This window comes from Pleurodeles waltl, chromosome 1_1 (genome assembly GCF_031143425.1).
Source record: "Pleurodeles waltl isolate 20211129_DDA chromosome 1_1, aPleWal1.hap1.20221129, whole genome shotgun sequence".
Lineage (NCBI taxonomy): Eukaryota > Metazoa > Chordata > Amphibia > Caudata > Salamandridae > Pleurodeles > Pleurodeles waltl.
This window is the reverse complement of record NC_090436.1, coordinates 819,882,787-819,895,871: the sequence shown is the minus strand read 5'-3', so window position 1 is coordinate 819,895,871 and position 13,085 is coordinate 819,882,787. Positions and strand designations below refer to the sequence as shown.

The 13,085-nt window shown below is 45.0% G+C and overlaps 1 protein-coding gene across 2 annotated transcripts in view; it reads left to right on the top strand.

Moving 5' to 3' along the window:
* DOCK8 (dedicator of cytokinesis 8) overlaps positions 1-13,085 on the top strand; it is a 709,540-nt gene that overhangs the window by 477,149 nt on the left and 219,306 nt on the right. For both annotated transcript variants that reach the window (XM_069228642.1, XM_069228651.1), the window contains one exon: positions 2,853-2,923. In XM_069228642.1, coding sequence (XP_069084743.1) covers positions 2,853-2,923 — 71 coding nt within the window. The remainder of the gene's footprint in view (positions 1-2,852; positions 2,924-13,085) is intronic.

Sequence of the window (13,085 nt, the reverse complement as noted above, 5' to 3'; positions counted from 1 at the left end):
ATTGCACTTAGCCTTACAAATAGCAATTTACAATAATTGTTAATTTTTTATAGTGAAATGCAAATATAGAAAGTTTGAACTTACCTAAATACCCTTTTTGGTAGGAATCAGGTGACCAAACATGCCACTGCTATAAATCACTCACAAAATCGTAACAGCTGATACCACGGTGCATACAGAATTTTTTTTACAGAAACACTACTGAAAAGCTAGGGATGCAAAACGGGAAACAAAGGATACAAATAGATGTACCCAGTTTATAATAAATGCCAATGAGGCCTTCATTATCATGGTTTTCAATGTAAAGCTTTGTAAATGTATGAGAGGATAGTGAAACGTTCTGAATAGCTACTCGTTTCTGTAGTTTCCGTACGAGATTTTTCGTGAGGGCAGCAAGGCAGCCACTGGAAAAAGTCACATTTGGATGATTTTTTGGAGCGCACTTTGTCTCTCCGGGGTCTGATTACAAGCAATATTCCATCAGGATCCATTGCCTTAGATTGACTTGATGAGTTGAAACGGTGATGAGACTTAGGAAATAGTTCCGTCTAGGAAAACACATTTCCTGGGGCTGATCTATAATGTAAGTTTTGCTTTGTTACTTCTGAACCTGTGTCCTTCTCAGAAAGTAGAACTCGTGCCAGCTTGTACAGGTCACAGGCAAGTCCTAGAACCGTTCTAGTACCTTAAATCAACCTAACCAGAGCTTGTTGTGTAGATTTTTGCAGAGGGAGGGGGAAGGAGCCATCCTTGATGCTACCTTAAGACTGCACCTTATCAAGCAAACAATCAGCTGTTTACTTCCGGAGGGATTATGAACTCCAAGAGGTTCAAAGTGGTGGCATAGCTTGCCCTTCATAGGAAAATATGGTCCCTCAATTAGTGGAGGTATTTACACTACACATTATTTAAAAATGTACTTTCCTGTCTGGGAACTCATCCACTTTTTTCCGGAATGTAGCATGAGAAATACGTTTGGGAGTTAACCTTATTGCTTCCCAGATCTCATGCTAGGCCTCCTTTCTATAGCGACTGGGGTCAATCAGCTGGATTGTGCAACTACAGTCAAGACCACTGCATTTCCAGAGTTAGTGTTCCTCGAAGACATATTGCACCTGAGTGTCATAGCAACAGGGGTGCTGCCCTACCCCACACTATGATAATGCCAGTGATTGTGTCTGATAACAGTGCTGGAATCGGCAAAAGAAATGCACTCGACCTGTCTAAATAAGAAGCCACCCCCACCTCCTGCGGTGTAACAGAAGCCTGATTATTACCGAAAGTGGGAAAATTTCACATCTGCATTCAAATGTAATTTAAAAACCAAGTATTTGCATATTGTGACATTGAAGTACATAAAAAATAGGATGTTTCCTAATATCACTTAAAAAAATTGAATTCAAAAACCTCTATGCACTTACCAGAAGTTCACTGCAAGCTTAAAAATATCTAATTGTATACTGTCACACCTCAGATATTAAAATTAGAATTCGTTTGGGGGCCTATTCCAGGTGTGTGGACTAGGTTCATATCAAGCAGAAACATTTTTTGGTGGAGCAAATATTTAAAGTGTGCATGTAAAGGCTATAGTGTGGCTGAACATAGCTGGCTGCAGCATGTTGCTAATGTAAGCCAATCAATTTCGAGTGCACTTTTTAAGCCTGAATTTTCGCACATAGCTGCCAAAAGAACCACTTTTCCACTGTATTTACATTGGGCTTTGGATCTGTCTCTTGCAGAAATTTGTATTTTTCGACCAGCCTCTTTCATCGATTGTCTTAAGACTTTGACAATCTTATCTTAGATCAGCCAAGTCAAGTATGTATCTCTTGGCTGTTTGGGTACTGATGTTGGAGTGTACTGGGTGCGGTAAGGTTCACACAACGTATATTTCTGACTGCTGCACAAAGATGGGGTTCCCCAGGGGTAGGAAATATCCAGATCACTCATAATCTGATTAAAAGTCGACTAAAGTAAGTTCAGGAAATCATAATGAAGTTTCTTTGAGTAATTTCTGGAATGTTAGAAGAACGCCTGCAGCACCTGTGCCATGCAAATGTGGGGTGAAGATGAGAGAATAGAGGGGTCCAGCAAGACAGACAGTAGGCAGATGTGACCCCTGCCTGTGCTCACATTGTCCAGTGAGTGGCATACTTCTGCTCAGATGCATAGGAGAAGGAAATGTTTGATGTGTCAGTTTTCTCAAATTAATTTGTAAAGACGTTGTGCTGAGAGGACTATTCACCTGAACAGGCAGATTTGTAGTATTTAAAATGACACTGTTATCACAACAAGACATGTCACACTGATGTCATCAGTGGCTAATGATCTGGAGGAAATGTTTCAGGGACAATTTTCTAGAGCGTAACATACCCACTTATAAAACTGATATTTATTTTTAATAAAGACAGAAATGAACATTGGACCACAAATGTTGCATTTTTAATGTTTTTAGTCTTCGGATTTAAAAATTATAATTTCTTGGCTCTGTTCTCATAAACCTTTATTTGTATAGAACTGTAGTTTTGAATAACTTATTTTTTATCTGTATGTACTTGTATTATATTTAACTCAATTTATGCATTTTCAATATTTGCTTTTTTGAGTGTTTAAGGTTCTTGTTTTCTAAATATTTAAGGGTAAGGGTGGAAGAAATTGCCAGAGGTTTGATATACGAGTAAAAACTTCTTGGTTCTGCCTGCTGACAAATCATAGTCTAGCAAGTCATAATTTGCTCCTCCAACATTACAACATTCAGATAAGGAGAGAATTTGCAGACAACGTAAAATGACATTATGAAAGAAATACAGCGTTATGCTAAGTATGCTTATTATTTTCAATGATTATTGTAGGTCATCTTTGGAAAGTCGTCTGGTCCAGAATTTGTACAGGAGATGTACACAGCCATAACATACCATAACAGGTGAGTGCACGAAGTGTCTACATAAAGTATTACTAGAGTTCACCATATTATGATACTCCGATTCCAACATAGGGTATAATCCTTTCACATCATGTCCAGTTACTACCCTAAATTTTCAAAGAACCATACAGAAGTATTTAGAAGTATTGTGCCAAAGATATGTGTGTAACTGTCACACATTAGGAATTGTAATCAGAAATTACATCATATGCAAAACAAAAACAGACACAATAATGCAAAAGTCAATAAAATGGTAATAATTGCCAACAATGGAATCATTTTGGCAGAATTTTAAACTCAGGTTTTTGTGACCCGTTGGGATGGATGCTTGTGACTTGAGCCTCACAATTATTTGCCTGGTCTCTTTCTGCTACATCAGTCTCTTTGTGGCATTTCCCAGCGATCCAAAATTTCCTGGAACAAAATTCTTGATCTTTCCTTCTGTCCTCTGTGTAGGCCCTGAGATTTACTCAGTTGGTCTTAGCACCGTCCATATCCCATACAAAGGAGCATACCTTTGATTTCGTCTACACTATTGCTTAGTTACTATTGCTAGACTCTTCCTCCATAGCACCCCCACGCACCTCCCAGTACTACGAGAAAACCCCTGAAATCCAAGATCCTTGCAGCTTTAATTGAATTCCACATGCTCAATCTGTCAGATATATTGTTAAATAAAACGTGTGCTTATGCTTTTGAGTTTTGTTGCCTCTTTCATAACCATGCTTCTGGAAAAAGTTTGCCTTCCCACCTACTGTAGTCTTTCAGTTCAACTCATAAATGTTATTGCCAGTAAATTGGCTTTGTCTGCCTTGTGTGGGGCTTGTGGAGATATTATAATTATATGAAAATAATGTAACAGGTTTCTCTAAAATATCAGTGGCTAGCCATGAGGATAATGGGCCATCAGTTCAAAGTAGAAAGGGGTAAAATGGTAGAAGAGAATCATGCATTGTAGGCATGAAGTTGCAAAGGTATAGATGTGTCCAAAGTGTGATGGAGATGTCCACTTGGAGACTGAGAACTTTGGGTGTGATTTAGAGTTTGACGAATGGCCTACTCCATCACAAATGTGATGGATATTCTGTCCACCTTATTCCAAGTGCATTATATCCTGTTACACTTGTAAATAGGCACATAGGAGTTTGTAACGGAGTGACTCATTTGCTGAACTCTCAATCAAGCAGTTTGATCATAAGGAACTTATTCAAGCTGGGGTAAAACCCCAGAGAAGCAGCTGGTGAGTCACACATTCAACATTTTAGCCACTCAGGCACATCTGCTGGGCTTGCCAAGGGTACTTTATTTTTAATTTTATGAGAGAGTTACTAAGGCTTGGCTGTGAACATGGCCGTTTTATAAATAAGTAGAGTTTATGGGCAGCAAGTGGGTTAACAGTGGGTTTAGGGCCCATGTAGTGAGTTTCAAGATGACAAAACATCTTTTTCACTTCACTCAATTCAGGATGATGGTGAAAACTTTAGAAGCAAGCTGTGGCTCAACCATGCCCATATTTATATAAGGATATTGTTAAAGAGTGCAGCCTGGAAGTCAACGTAAATAGTGTTTGATTTACAGAAGTAACCGAATGGAAGAAATCTTGCAGTGTCTAATTTATCAGATGTGTGAAGTATGCTGGGAATAATTTAGCAATAACTAGCTTTTAAAGGTTTTTAGTGGGGGGCGTGGCCAAGATGGCGGCGTGAGCAGACGAGTTCACCTGAGCTCCGCCGCCCAGGTCACAATAAAAGCTTTGTGGCCCCGTCTTTGGGAGCCCCAGGCCCTCCTGGATAGCTGAGAGGGACCAAGAGACAGCGGACGCTTCGAGGGAGGGTCGGGCTGCCCTCCGAGGAGAGCACTTTCGGTGTTGGGCCTTGCGGCCTGGACTGCGCTTGCGGTCGTCGGCAGCGGCGCGTGGCGGCTGTGCCGCGTCGGAGCAGCGGAGGGTGCTGACCCTTGCGACGGAGGTCCCGACGCGGAGCGGAGGTGCGGCGGGTCTCCGCGGCCCGCAGCGGCCATTTCTTTGCAGGGCTGCTACGGGCTGGAGGTCCCGAACGCGACACAATGCATCACTGCACATTTACGCCCCCGCTCCAGGTGGAGCTTGGATGGGTGCTAGGGGGTTGGGTCACACATCGGCGGTGCGGTCGGCCCGCAGTGGCCCAGCCCAAGTTCAGAAGGAGCTTGGGGCCTGCTACTGGCCTACGAACTTTGGGCGGCGCTAGATGCAGAAACTGGTGCCCAGAGTCTCAAGGGCATAAAGTGAAGGATCTGGCAACCCAACCCATGCCGGGCAGTGCGAAGAGGCTCTAGACGTGACGAAAGAGGCACTCGGGGCTATGACATCCTCCAAGCCAAAACGAGATCAGTCGGTGAGAGAAATGCTGACCATATCCCACCCGGTGCAAGGCAATTCGGCTGAGGGCCCGGCGGTGGGACGGTCTCCTGAGGTACGTGGAGAGAGGGTGGAGGATGAGGAGGCCCCGGTCACAAAGGATTTCCTTACCTCACTGTTTGACTCGCTACGGAGTGACCTGCAGGAACTTCGTTGAGACATTTTCCAACAGGTGAAAGAGCTACGAGTGGAGGTCACGTCTCTGGGCGAGCGTGTGGCCCAGGTTGAGGATGGCGAGACCTCTCGGGGCGAAGAGTTAGCAGGCATGCAACAAGAGGTCATACGCCTCTGTGACCAGCAGGAACTCCTCCAGTCTGCAGTTGAAGACTTGGAAAATAGGTTGCGACGGCATAACATTCGCATCCGAGGTGTGCCCCTCGGAGCAGAGAAGGAGGATATTAGTGAATTTGTGGTGGCGTTGTTTGACTCTGTGCTTGGCCTGGAGGGTGTCCGGGAGATTACACTGGATAGGGTCCATCGTGCGGGTCGCAGCGGCGGACCCGGAGAGCGTCCGCCTGATATCCTGGCATGTGTTCATAATTATGGGCTTAAAGAAAGCATCTTGCAGAGGGCCCGTAATCTCCCACAGATTCAGTTTCGAGGGCACACGCTCCAATTATTTCAAGACCTCTCGCTGCGGACTCTGCAGAGGCGGCGCGAATTTAAGCCCATCACGGAGCACCTCCGGGCGCACTCGGTGTCATACTTTTGGGGGCACCCTTTTCGCCTCATCTTTCGTTGGGAAGAACAGCTCCGCCAGGTGAAATCAGTCCCAGAAGCGAGAAAGATTCTTCGTTTGGAGGGAGACTCCCAGGAAGAGGGCGCATCTACGGTCATGACTGATGGGTATCAACCGCGATGGCGGCGTAAGGAGAGGAAGAGAAAACAGCAGCGACCTACAACATCGGAGCAGGCTCAGGAGCGGCAATCTGTACTTAGTAGCGTGGCCGCTGGAACACATGCTTAATGGACGGAGGGTTGGGATGGTGGCTGGGGAGTGGGCCGCAACAATTCAGGTCATGTGACTGTTGCGACGGGACCTGGGCGGCAGAGTCAGTGGACGCTATACGACGAATTTGAGTGATTGTGCTGCCACTGTTGAGACTTTGCCTCTTAGGAGATGAGTGATAGAGGACTTTATAGTTATGAGCACCTGTTGTGCGTTATGGTTGTAAGTTGGTGTGCTTCCCCTGGATCTTGTATACAGATTGTCTTGGCTACTGGGCCCCCTGGTTCGGAGCGGCCTTGGGACTGGTCTGGGCGCGGGCTCCCCCGGCGGACCCTCCCCATGAGTGATTTTGATACTGGGTCATATGTCTCTTAAGTGTCTAAGCTTGAATGTCCGAGGTCTTAACAGTCCGGCTAAGAGATCCTGTCGACGCTTGAGCGCTCTGGTAGTCACATTTGCCTTTTACAGGAAACACATCTGCTGGCTAGGGACACATATCGTATGCGCTCAAAGTGGTTTCCTAGACAGTTCTGGTCCTCGTCCCCCACGAAACATGCTGGGGTGGCGATATTGCTCTAGAAGACCTTCTCTGGTGAAGTGATAGCAAAGATACATGAGGTACAGGGCAGATTCCTGGCCCTTAGACTACGGGTGGGGGCTTTCTGCTTTACCATTGCCTCTCTGTATGCCCCCAATGCACAGCAAGAATCCTTCCTGAAACAGGCGATTGCTCCGGCGCTTGTGACACCCGATAGTGCTGTTTTAGTGGGAGGTGATTTTAATTTGGTAATGGACAATGAGTTGGACAGATCTGGGCACCGCTTTGGGCAGACGGGTGCGTTGACGACGGCAGGGCGACAGTGGTTGGCCGAGTGTGGACTGGAGGATGTTTGGCAGAGATCACATCCTTCGCTTAGGGACTACTCTTTTTATTCGGCAGCTACCAAGACGTACGCACTGATTGACCTCTTTCTGGCTTCACGAAAATTCGCTTCTCGAGTTCGAGAGACCACAATAGAGCCCAGGGCCCTTACAGATCATGCGCCTATCACGGTGGAGGTTGGGGTGGATGTGGGTCGGGTGGGCAGCTCGAGCTGGCGTTTCAGGGATGCGATCTTGCAGAATAGAGAAACGGAGGAGTCGCTACGGCGCGTGATTTCGGATTATCTTTACCACAATGATGATGGGACAACCAGTTTGGAGACTCGGTGGGAGGCTCGGAAGGCAGTGGTGCGGGGGGAGGTTATGTCGCTATCAGCAAGAGATAATAGGGCAAGGAGGGAGCAGAGGGCGGCGCTAGGACAAGGGATGGCAGCATTGGAGCGATCCCATAAGTCCACGTGTGCACCGACAACTTGGCGGGAACTGGAGAAAATGAGGCAGCAGCTGAAGCGGTTGGACTGGGACAGGGCGGAGTATGCGATAGCGCGGCTTAAGCATAAATATTACATTGGGAGTAATAAGTGTGGCAGGCTCTTGGCGCATTGGTTGAGAGGACAGCGCGCGGCAGCAGCGATAAAAATGGTCCGCTCACCTTCGGGGAGGGAGGCCCACACAGATGATCACATTGCAGAAGCGTTCCCCGAATATTATCGGGTGTTGTATACGGCTGATGCCCAGAGCAATGCGAATCCAGCCGCATTCCTCGCGGGGATAGCAATTACTCCGCTTGGTGAGAGGGAAGTGTCTTCCTGGGATCAGGCTATCAGAGTGGAGGAGGTTATCTCGGCAATATCAAGGCTTAAGGTGGGGAAGTCACCCGGCCCTGATGGCTTTACGGCGCTCTTTTATAAGACTTTCTGCGCGGAGCTTGCACTGCTTTTGCCGCGTCTTTTTAACTTTAACTCCTTTCAGGAGTCAGGGGCTCTTGTGCCCAGTATGTCCGAAGCTACCATTGCGGTGATACACAAGCAAGGGAAAGATCCCAAGGAGTGTGCTTCGTACAGACCAATCTCGCTTTTGAACATAGACGCTAAGCTCTTTACTGGAATACTGGCCCACCGCCTTAATCCCTATATGCCAGGTCTTATAGATCCGGACCAGGCGGGCTTTATACCCCATCGTCAGTGCAGTGATAATACAAAGCGACTGTAACATTTGATAGATAAAACTAATAGATCTCGTAGGGAGATGCTGCTCCTCTCTATTGACGCGGAGAAGGCGTTTGATAGGGTCCACTGGCCTTACTTATTCCGGGTCTTGGAGTGTTATGGATTGGGCCCGGCCTTCAGGAGGTGGGTTCAGTGCATTTATCGCTCACCTAGGGCTGCGGTCCTGGTTAATGGTATAGTCTCTTTGCCGTTCCCAGTTGGACAGGGGACTCGGCAGGGGTGCCCTCTCTCCCCCCTTTTGTTTGTGCTTTACATGGAGCCCTTCGCTCAGCGTCTACGCAACAGCCCCTTGGTCTCTGGGGTGAAGTTTGGAGGGGATCACCACCTTATCACGCTGTATGCAGATGATGTGATTCTTACCCTGACTGAGCCCGCAACCTCACTGCCTGAACTAATGGCGATAATGGAGGAGTTTAGCCAGATCTCGGGGTTCCGGGTAAATATGCAGAAATCCCAAGTCCTTAGTTTGTCTGTGAACCCAGAACGTGAGCAAGAGTAGGAACCTACAACCCCCCTTTATCTTTAGCAATTTCAAGTTTCTCAATTCCAATACTTTGGATCACTTATTCCACTGGAATGAACTAAACAACCTTTCTATTTCCTTAAAGAACTTTTCAGGAATCACTATCAGGAGTGCAGAGAGTGAAAGGCAACTAGCGACAGTAACTTAATTTTAATCAGTTCAGCTCTGCCAACTATAGAGACTGGTAAATGACTTCAGCTATTTAAAAGTGATCGAATTTTGGAGAATAGTGGACGAATGCTTAACCTATAAAAATCATCTAGCTCATGCGAGAACCAGATTCCCAAATATCTCTTATGATTGTTACTGTGAGCATCAGCCAAATCCCTGGGAAAAATCCATGGTCAAGAATTAAATACTAGGAGATCAGTTTTTGTTTTGCTGATTTTATAGCCCCTAATTCAACAAAGTTGCTAATTGTTTCAAACACTGCCTCAATTGATTGAGCCTTTGAAGACCTAAATACCAAAAGATCATCTGCAAAGACCTTAAGTTTGGAGCCCCTGGAGCTAATGACTCTATCTCCAAGGAGGCTTTTAAAGCCATCGACAGTGGCTCAATGTAGATAGCAAATAGTAAGGGTGATAAAGGCCATCCTTGCCTGGTGCCCCTAGAAATTTGAAGTCTGCCATGTTTTTCCAGTGATTATCAGAGAGATACTAGTACCGTTATGCAAATTTCTTAGGGTATCGATCAGCTGAGGTGGGAGCCCAACTTTTCCTAATAATGTGAACAAGAATGACAGCGGACTACATCCAAAGCTGTTTTTGCATTAATAAAAATGCAAATAGCTAGGCCTGTATCAACCAAACATAATCAGTGACTTTAACAAACAAATTAGTATTAGCACAGAGGTGCCCTACGGGCATAAAGCCATTCTAGTCCTTATGATTAATTTGAGGTAGTAACGCAGCCAGCCAGCCTTGTAGCAATTATTTTTAAACAGGATTTTACAGTCAGTGTTAAGTAGCATTACAGGTTGGTAAGAGTTCAAATTAGCAGGATCCATCCCCTTTCTTACAAAAAAAAGTCCCTCTCAAGAACAACTGGGGAATACTGCAGCCAGATAAATATGGTTGGAAAATTGTGTGATTAGGGCTTTTAATTGTTCAACAAAGATCTCATACAAATCAGAGGGGAACCCTTCTTTGCCACTCCCTTTCCCCTAGGTAAGCTCTTAATGATCTCTGCTAATTCTTACTGTGTGAAGTGACTAACCAAACCTGCTGCTCTTTTAGCAGCAACCTAGGAAGGTACCATTTCTGTAGGTACTTCATAATGGCAAAGGCTGGTGTCTCTAATGTATTGGTGTAAATATCCTCAAAATGCTCTAGGAAGAGCTGCTGTATTCACTTGGGATCGCAGGTGAGGCTTAGCAAGTAGGGATCCTGCACGTTGGTACTCTGAGCTGCCATGGCTCCCGTTTTTGTATGCCACACCTGTTACCCTTCTTCATAGGGTTGTTGCCCTACTGCTCTAAAACTGACTAATTCTTCTTCAAGTATAAAAAGGTTAAAATCCTTTCTAGCCTTTTCTCATTGATGAAAATGTTGATGGTTGTGTGACCTATTGAATGTGGCTTTTGCCTGCAGTAGTCTATCTTGTTTGGAATAAAGCTCTTGGCCTGCTTATGTCTTTTTAAGGCTTCTAATGAAATTAATTCCCCATGCAAAGTGGCCTTGTATGCGGAATCCAGGTTTATCTAAAAACATCCAGAAATCTTCTCCTTAATGGCGGTATGGTCCACAAAGCAATTGGGTAGAAAACTACAATGCCCAAATTGCCCTAGATGTGAGGTTAAAAAAAACAATCAATTAGGCTGATTGGAACCTCACAGAGAAATAGGCATATTGCTGAGCTGCCAGGTTGTTAGTTCTCCACACACTATCAGACCAAGATCACTTTTCAGAAGCTGGAAGGCTTGGAGCAACTTACGTTTTTTATATATCTAGGGCAAAAGAATGGAGCAAATTAAAATCTCCACCAATAACAATTGAATTGAAAAAATCCACTAAAACCAGCCTCAGGTGATGGCGTGATTCAGGGTTATCTCTGATTGGGCCTTAATACGAAACTACAGTGAAAACAAGTGCTTGCACTTTAACCGCAGCAGCTGCCATCTCCTGGCTCTATTGTGAAGGGTCTTTCTGATGTACAATGGAAATTTATTTGAAACTAAAATTATGACCCCCTGATGTGCGGCAGAAGATGAAGATACTACCAATTCTATTAAGGGAAACCTAAAATGAGCCTTCACTTCGAACAAGCTTTTAAGATGGGTCTTCCTAAACTGCGAGTATGACATTGCTATTGGCTGCCTAAAACAGTAATCCTAATTTCTTGCAGAAACTATTGATTCCATTAACATTAAGGAAATTATTTTAAGCTGATGCATCTAAACCTGTGAAAGAACAGACCACAACGAATCTATAGTATTTGTCATCAGAACTTTTTTTCTGAACCTTTTCCCTACATCATAACCCCCAAAACCCCTTCCAATCCCTGCCCCCCGTGGCCCTACCTCAACCTCTGCTCCAACCTCCTTGGTATGAGCCCACCCTCCCCTCATCCTACTTCCTCCCATCCTACTTGTTGTGCACTAGTAGGCACAGGGTGGTAGGCCAAATGTAGAGGAGGAAAACGACTGTCCTTACTCGATACCACGCTGGCCCTGGAGCTTGGGAAAGAAGAAAGAGACATATTCTGTGAATAATAATCGACTCTAGTGCTCTAAAGCCCACTAGCTAGCCCAAAAACAAAAACTTTTGCAGACTGATTAGCGCTGCGCTCTAAGCCAGCAAACCTAAGTTTAATAAAACCAGGGCTCTCTAAAAGAAATCAGATTCCTAAATTCTTAAATAACGAAGTTCACTTAAGATAACAAACAAGACGGCCGAAAAAGTGTAAGCCCTTTAAACAACAACACCTGAAAGGTGGATTGATTGTCTCAACTTCAACATCTCTTTAATCAGCTCTGTCCCCTTGGGCGCTTTCGAAGTTCGCTAAGTAGCCGTTGGGCAGAGTCTATATCAGTAAAGATCTGAAATGCCACCTTCGCAAGGACCTTTAGCCTAAAAGCTTTAAGCAACATAGCCTGAGCACCCAAGGAGGGAAACTCACACATCATTTGTTTAAAAGCCCTTCTCTTCCTCACTGATTCGAAAGAAATATCTGAAATATCTGAAATTACTGAAAGCGAAACCCTTTCAGTGATCTATACTCTTTGTGCTCAATAGTTGCAGGCAAAATGTTTTCCTCAACTCTGTAATCACTAAAATTGTGAATTACTTGGTTTGACTGAGAAAGGGACTCTGTGGGCTCTCAATATTGTATAGTCACCCCTTATCTCGGGGAGCATGAGAGTTGTTATCAGTTGCTTTACAACCTCTCATTGGGATTTTCTGATCCTCTGACTCTGGGGCTCCACTGAATCTTAAATTAGAACTCTCTGCCCTTTTGTCCTGATCTTCCAGCTTGTTCCTTATTGATGCAATCTCCCATGAGAAGAGGAGTTTTTCTTGAAAAATTTATTTTGGGTGTCCTCAGTTGGACTCTCTTTGTTGGAGATAGAGCACTTTATTTGATGGAGTGCTTAGCTTTTTCCTTCAATTCCTGCATCTTAGCACCAAGAGCCATTGCAAACAATGTCTGACTGACTTTGAAGCCTTTTATCTCTAACTAGATCGCTTGGAACATAGAAGCGGCTTTGTTGGCCTGGTTCTGAGGGCCAGGGAAAGTAAAGGGTTCTCTTCTCCAAGATTTAGGACCATATTTATACTTTTTCATGCAAAACTGCGCTAACGCATTTTTGTTTGAAAAAGTTTACCGCTGGCTAGCGCCATTCCGAGCCGCTGGCCTGGAGTCTTATTTATGGAATGGCGCTATCCAGCGCAAAGGGTGGGCTAACATCATGGAAAATTACATTAGCCGGGTGGGGGTGGCAGTATGGGAGGAGGGGGTTTTGCAAAAAAAAAAAGACATGAGGCTGGTCAGAGTAAAAACAGATGACTCTAAACAGCCTACCATCATTTTTTGACACTAGACTCACCATATCACATGACTACCACCACCCCAATGGCCAGTACAGGGGACAAGGGTTCCCTGGGCATGGCCAGTGCACCCAGTGCCATGTATGGGGGCCTATTTCAGGGCCCTCAATGGCACTTTAAAAAAAATCAAAAATA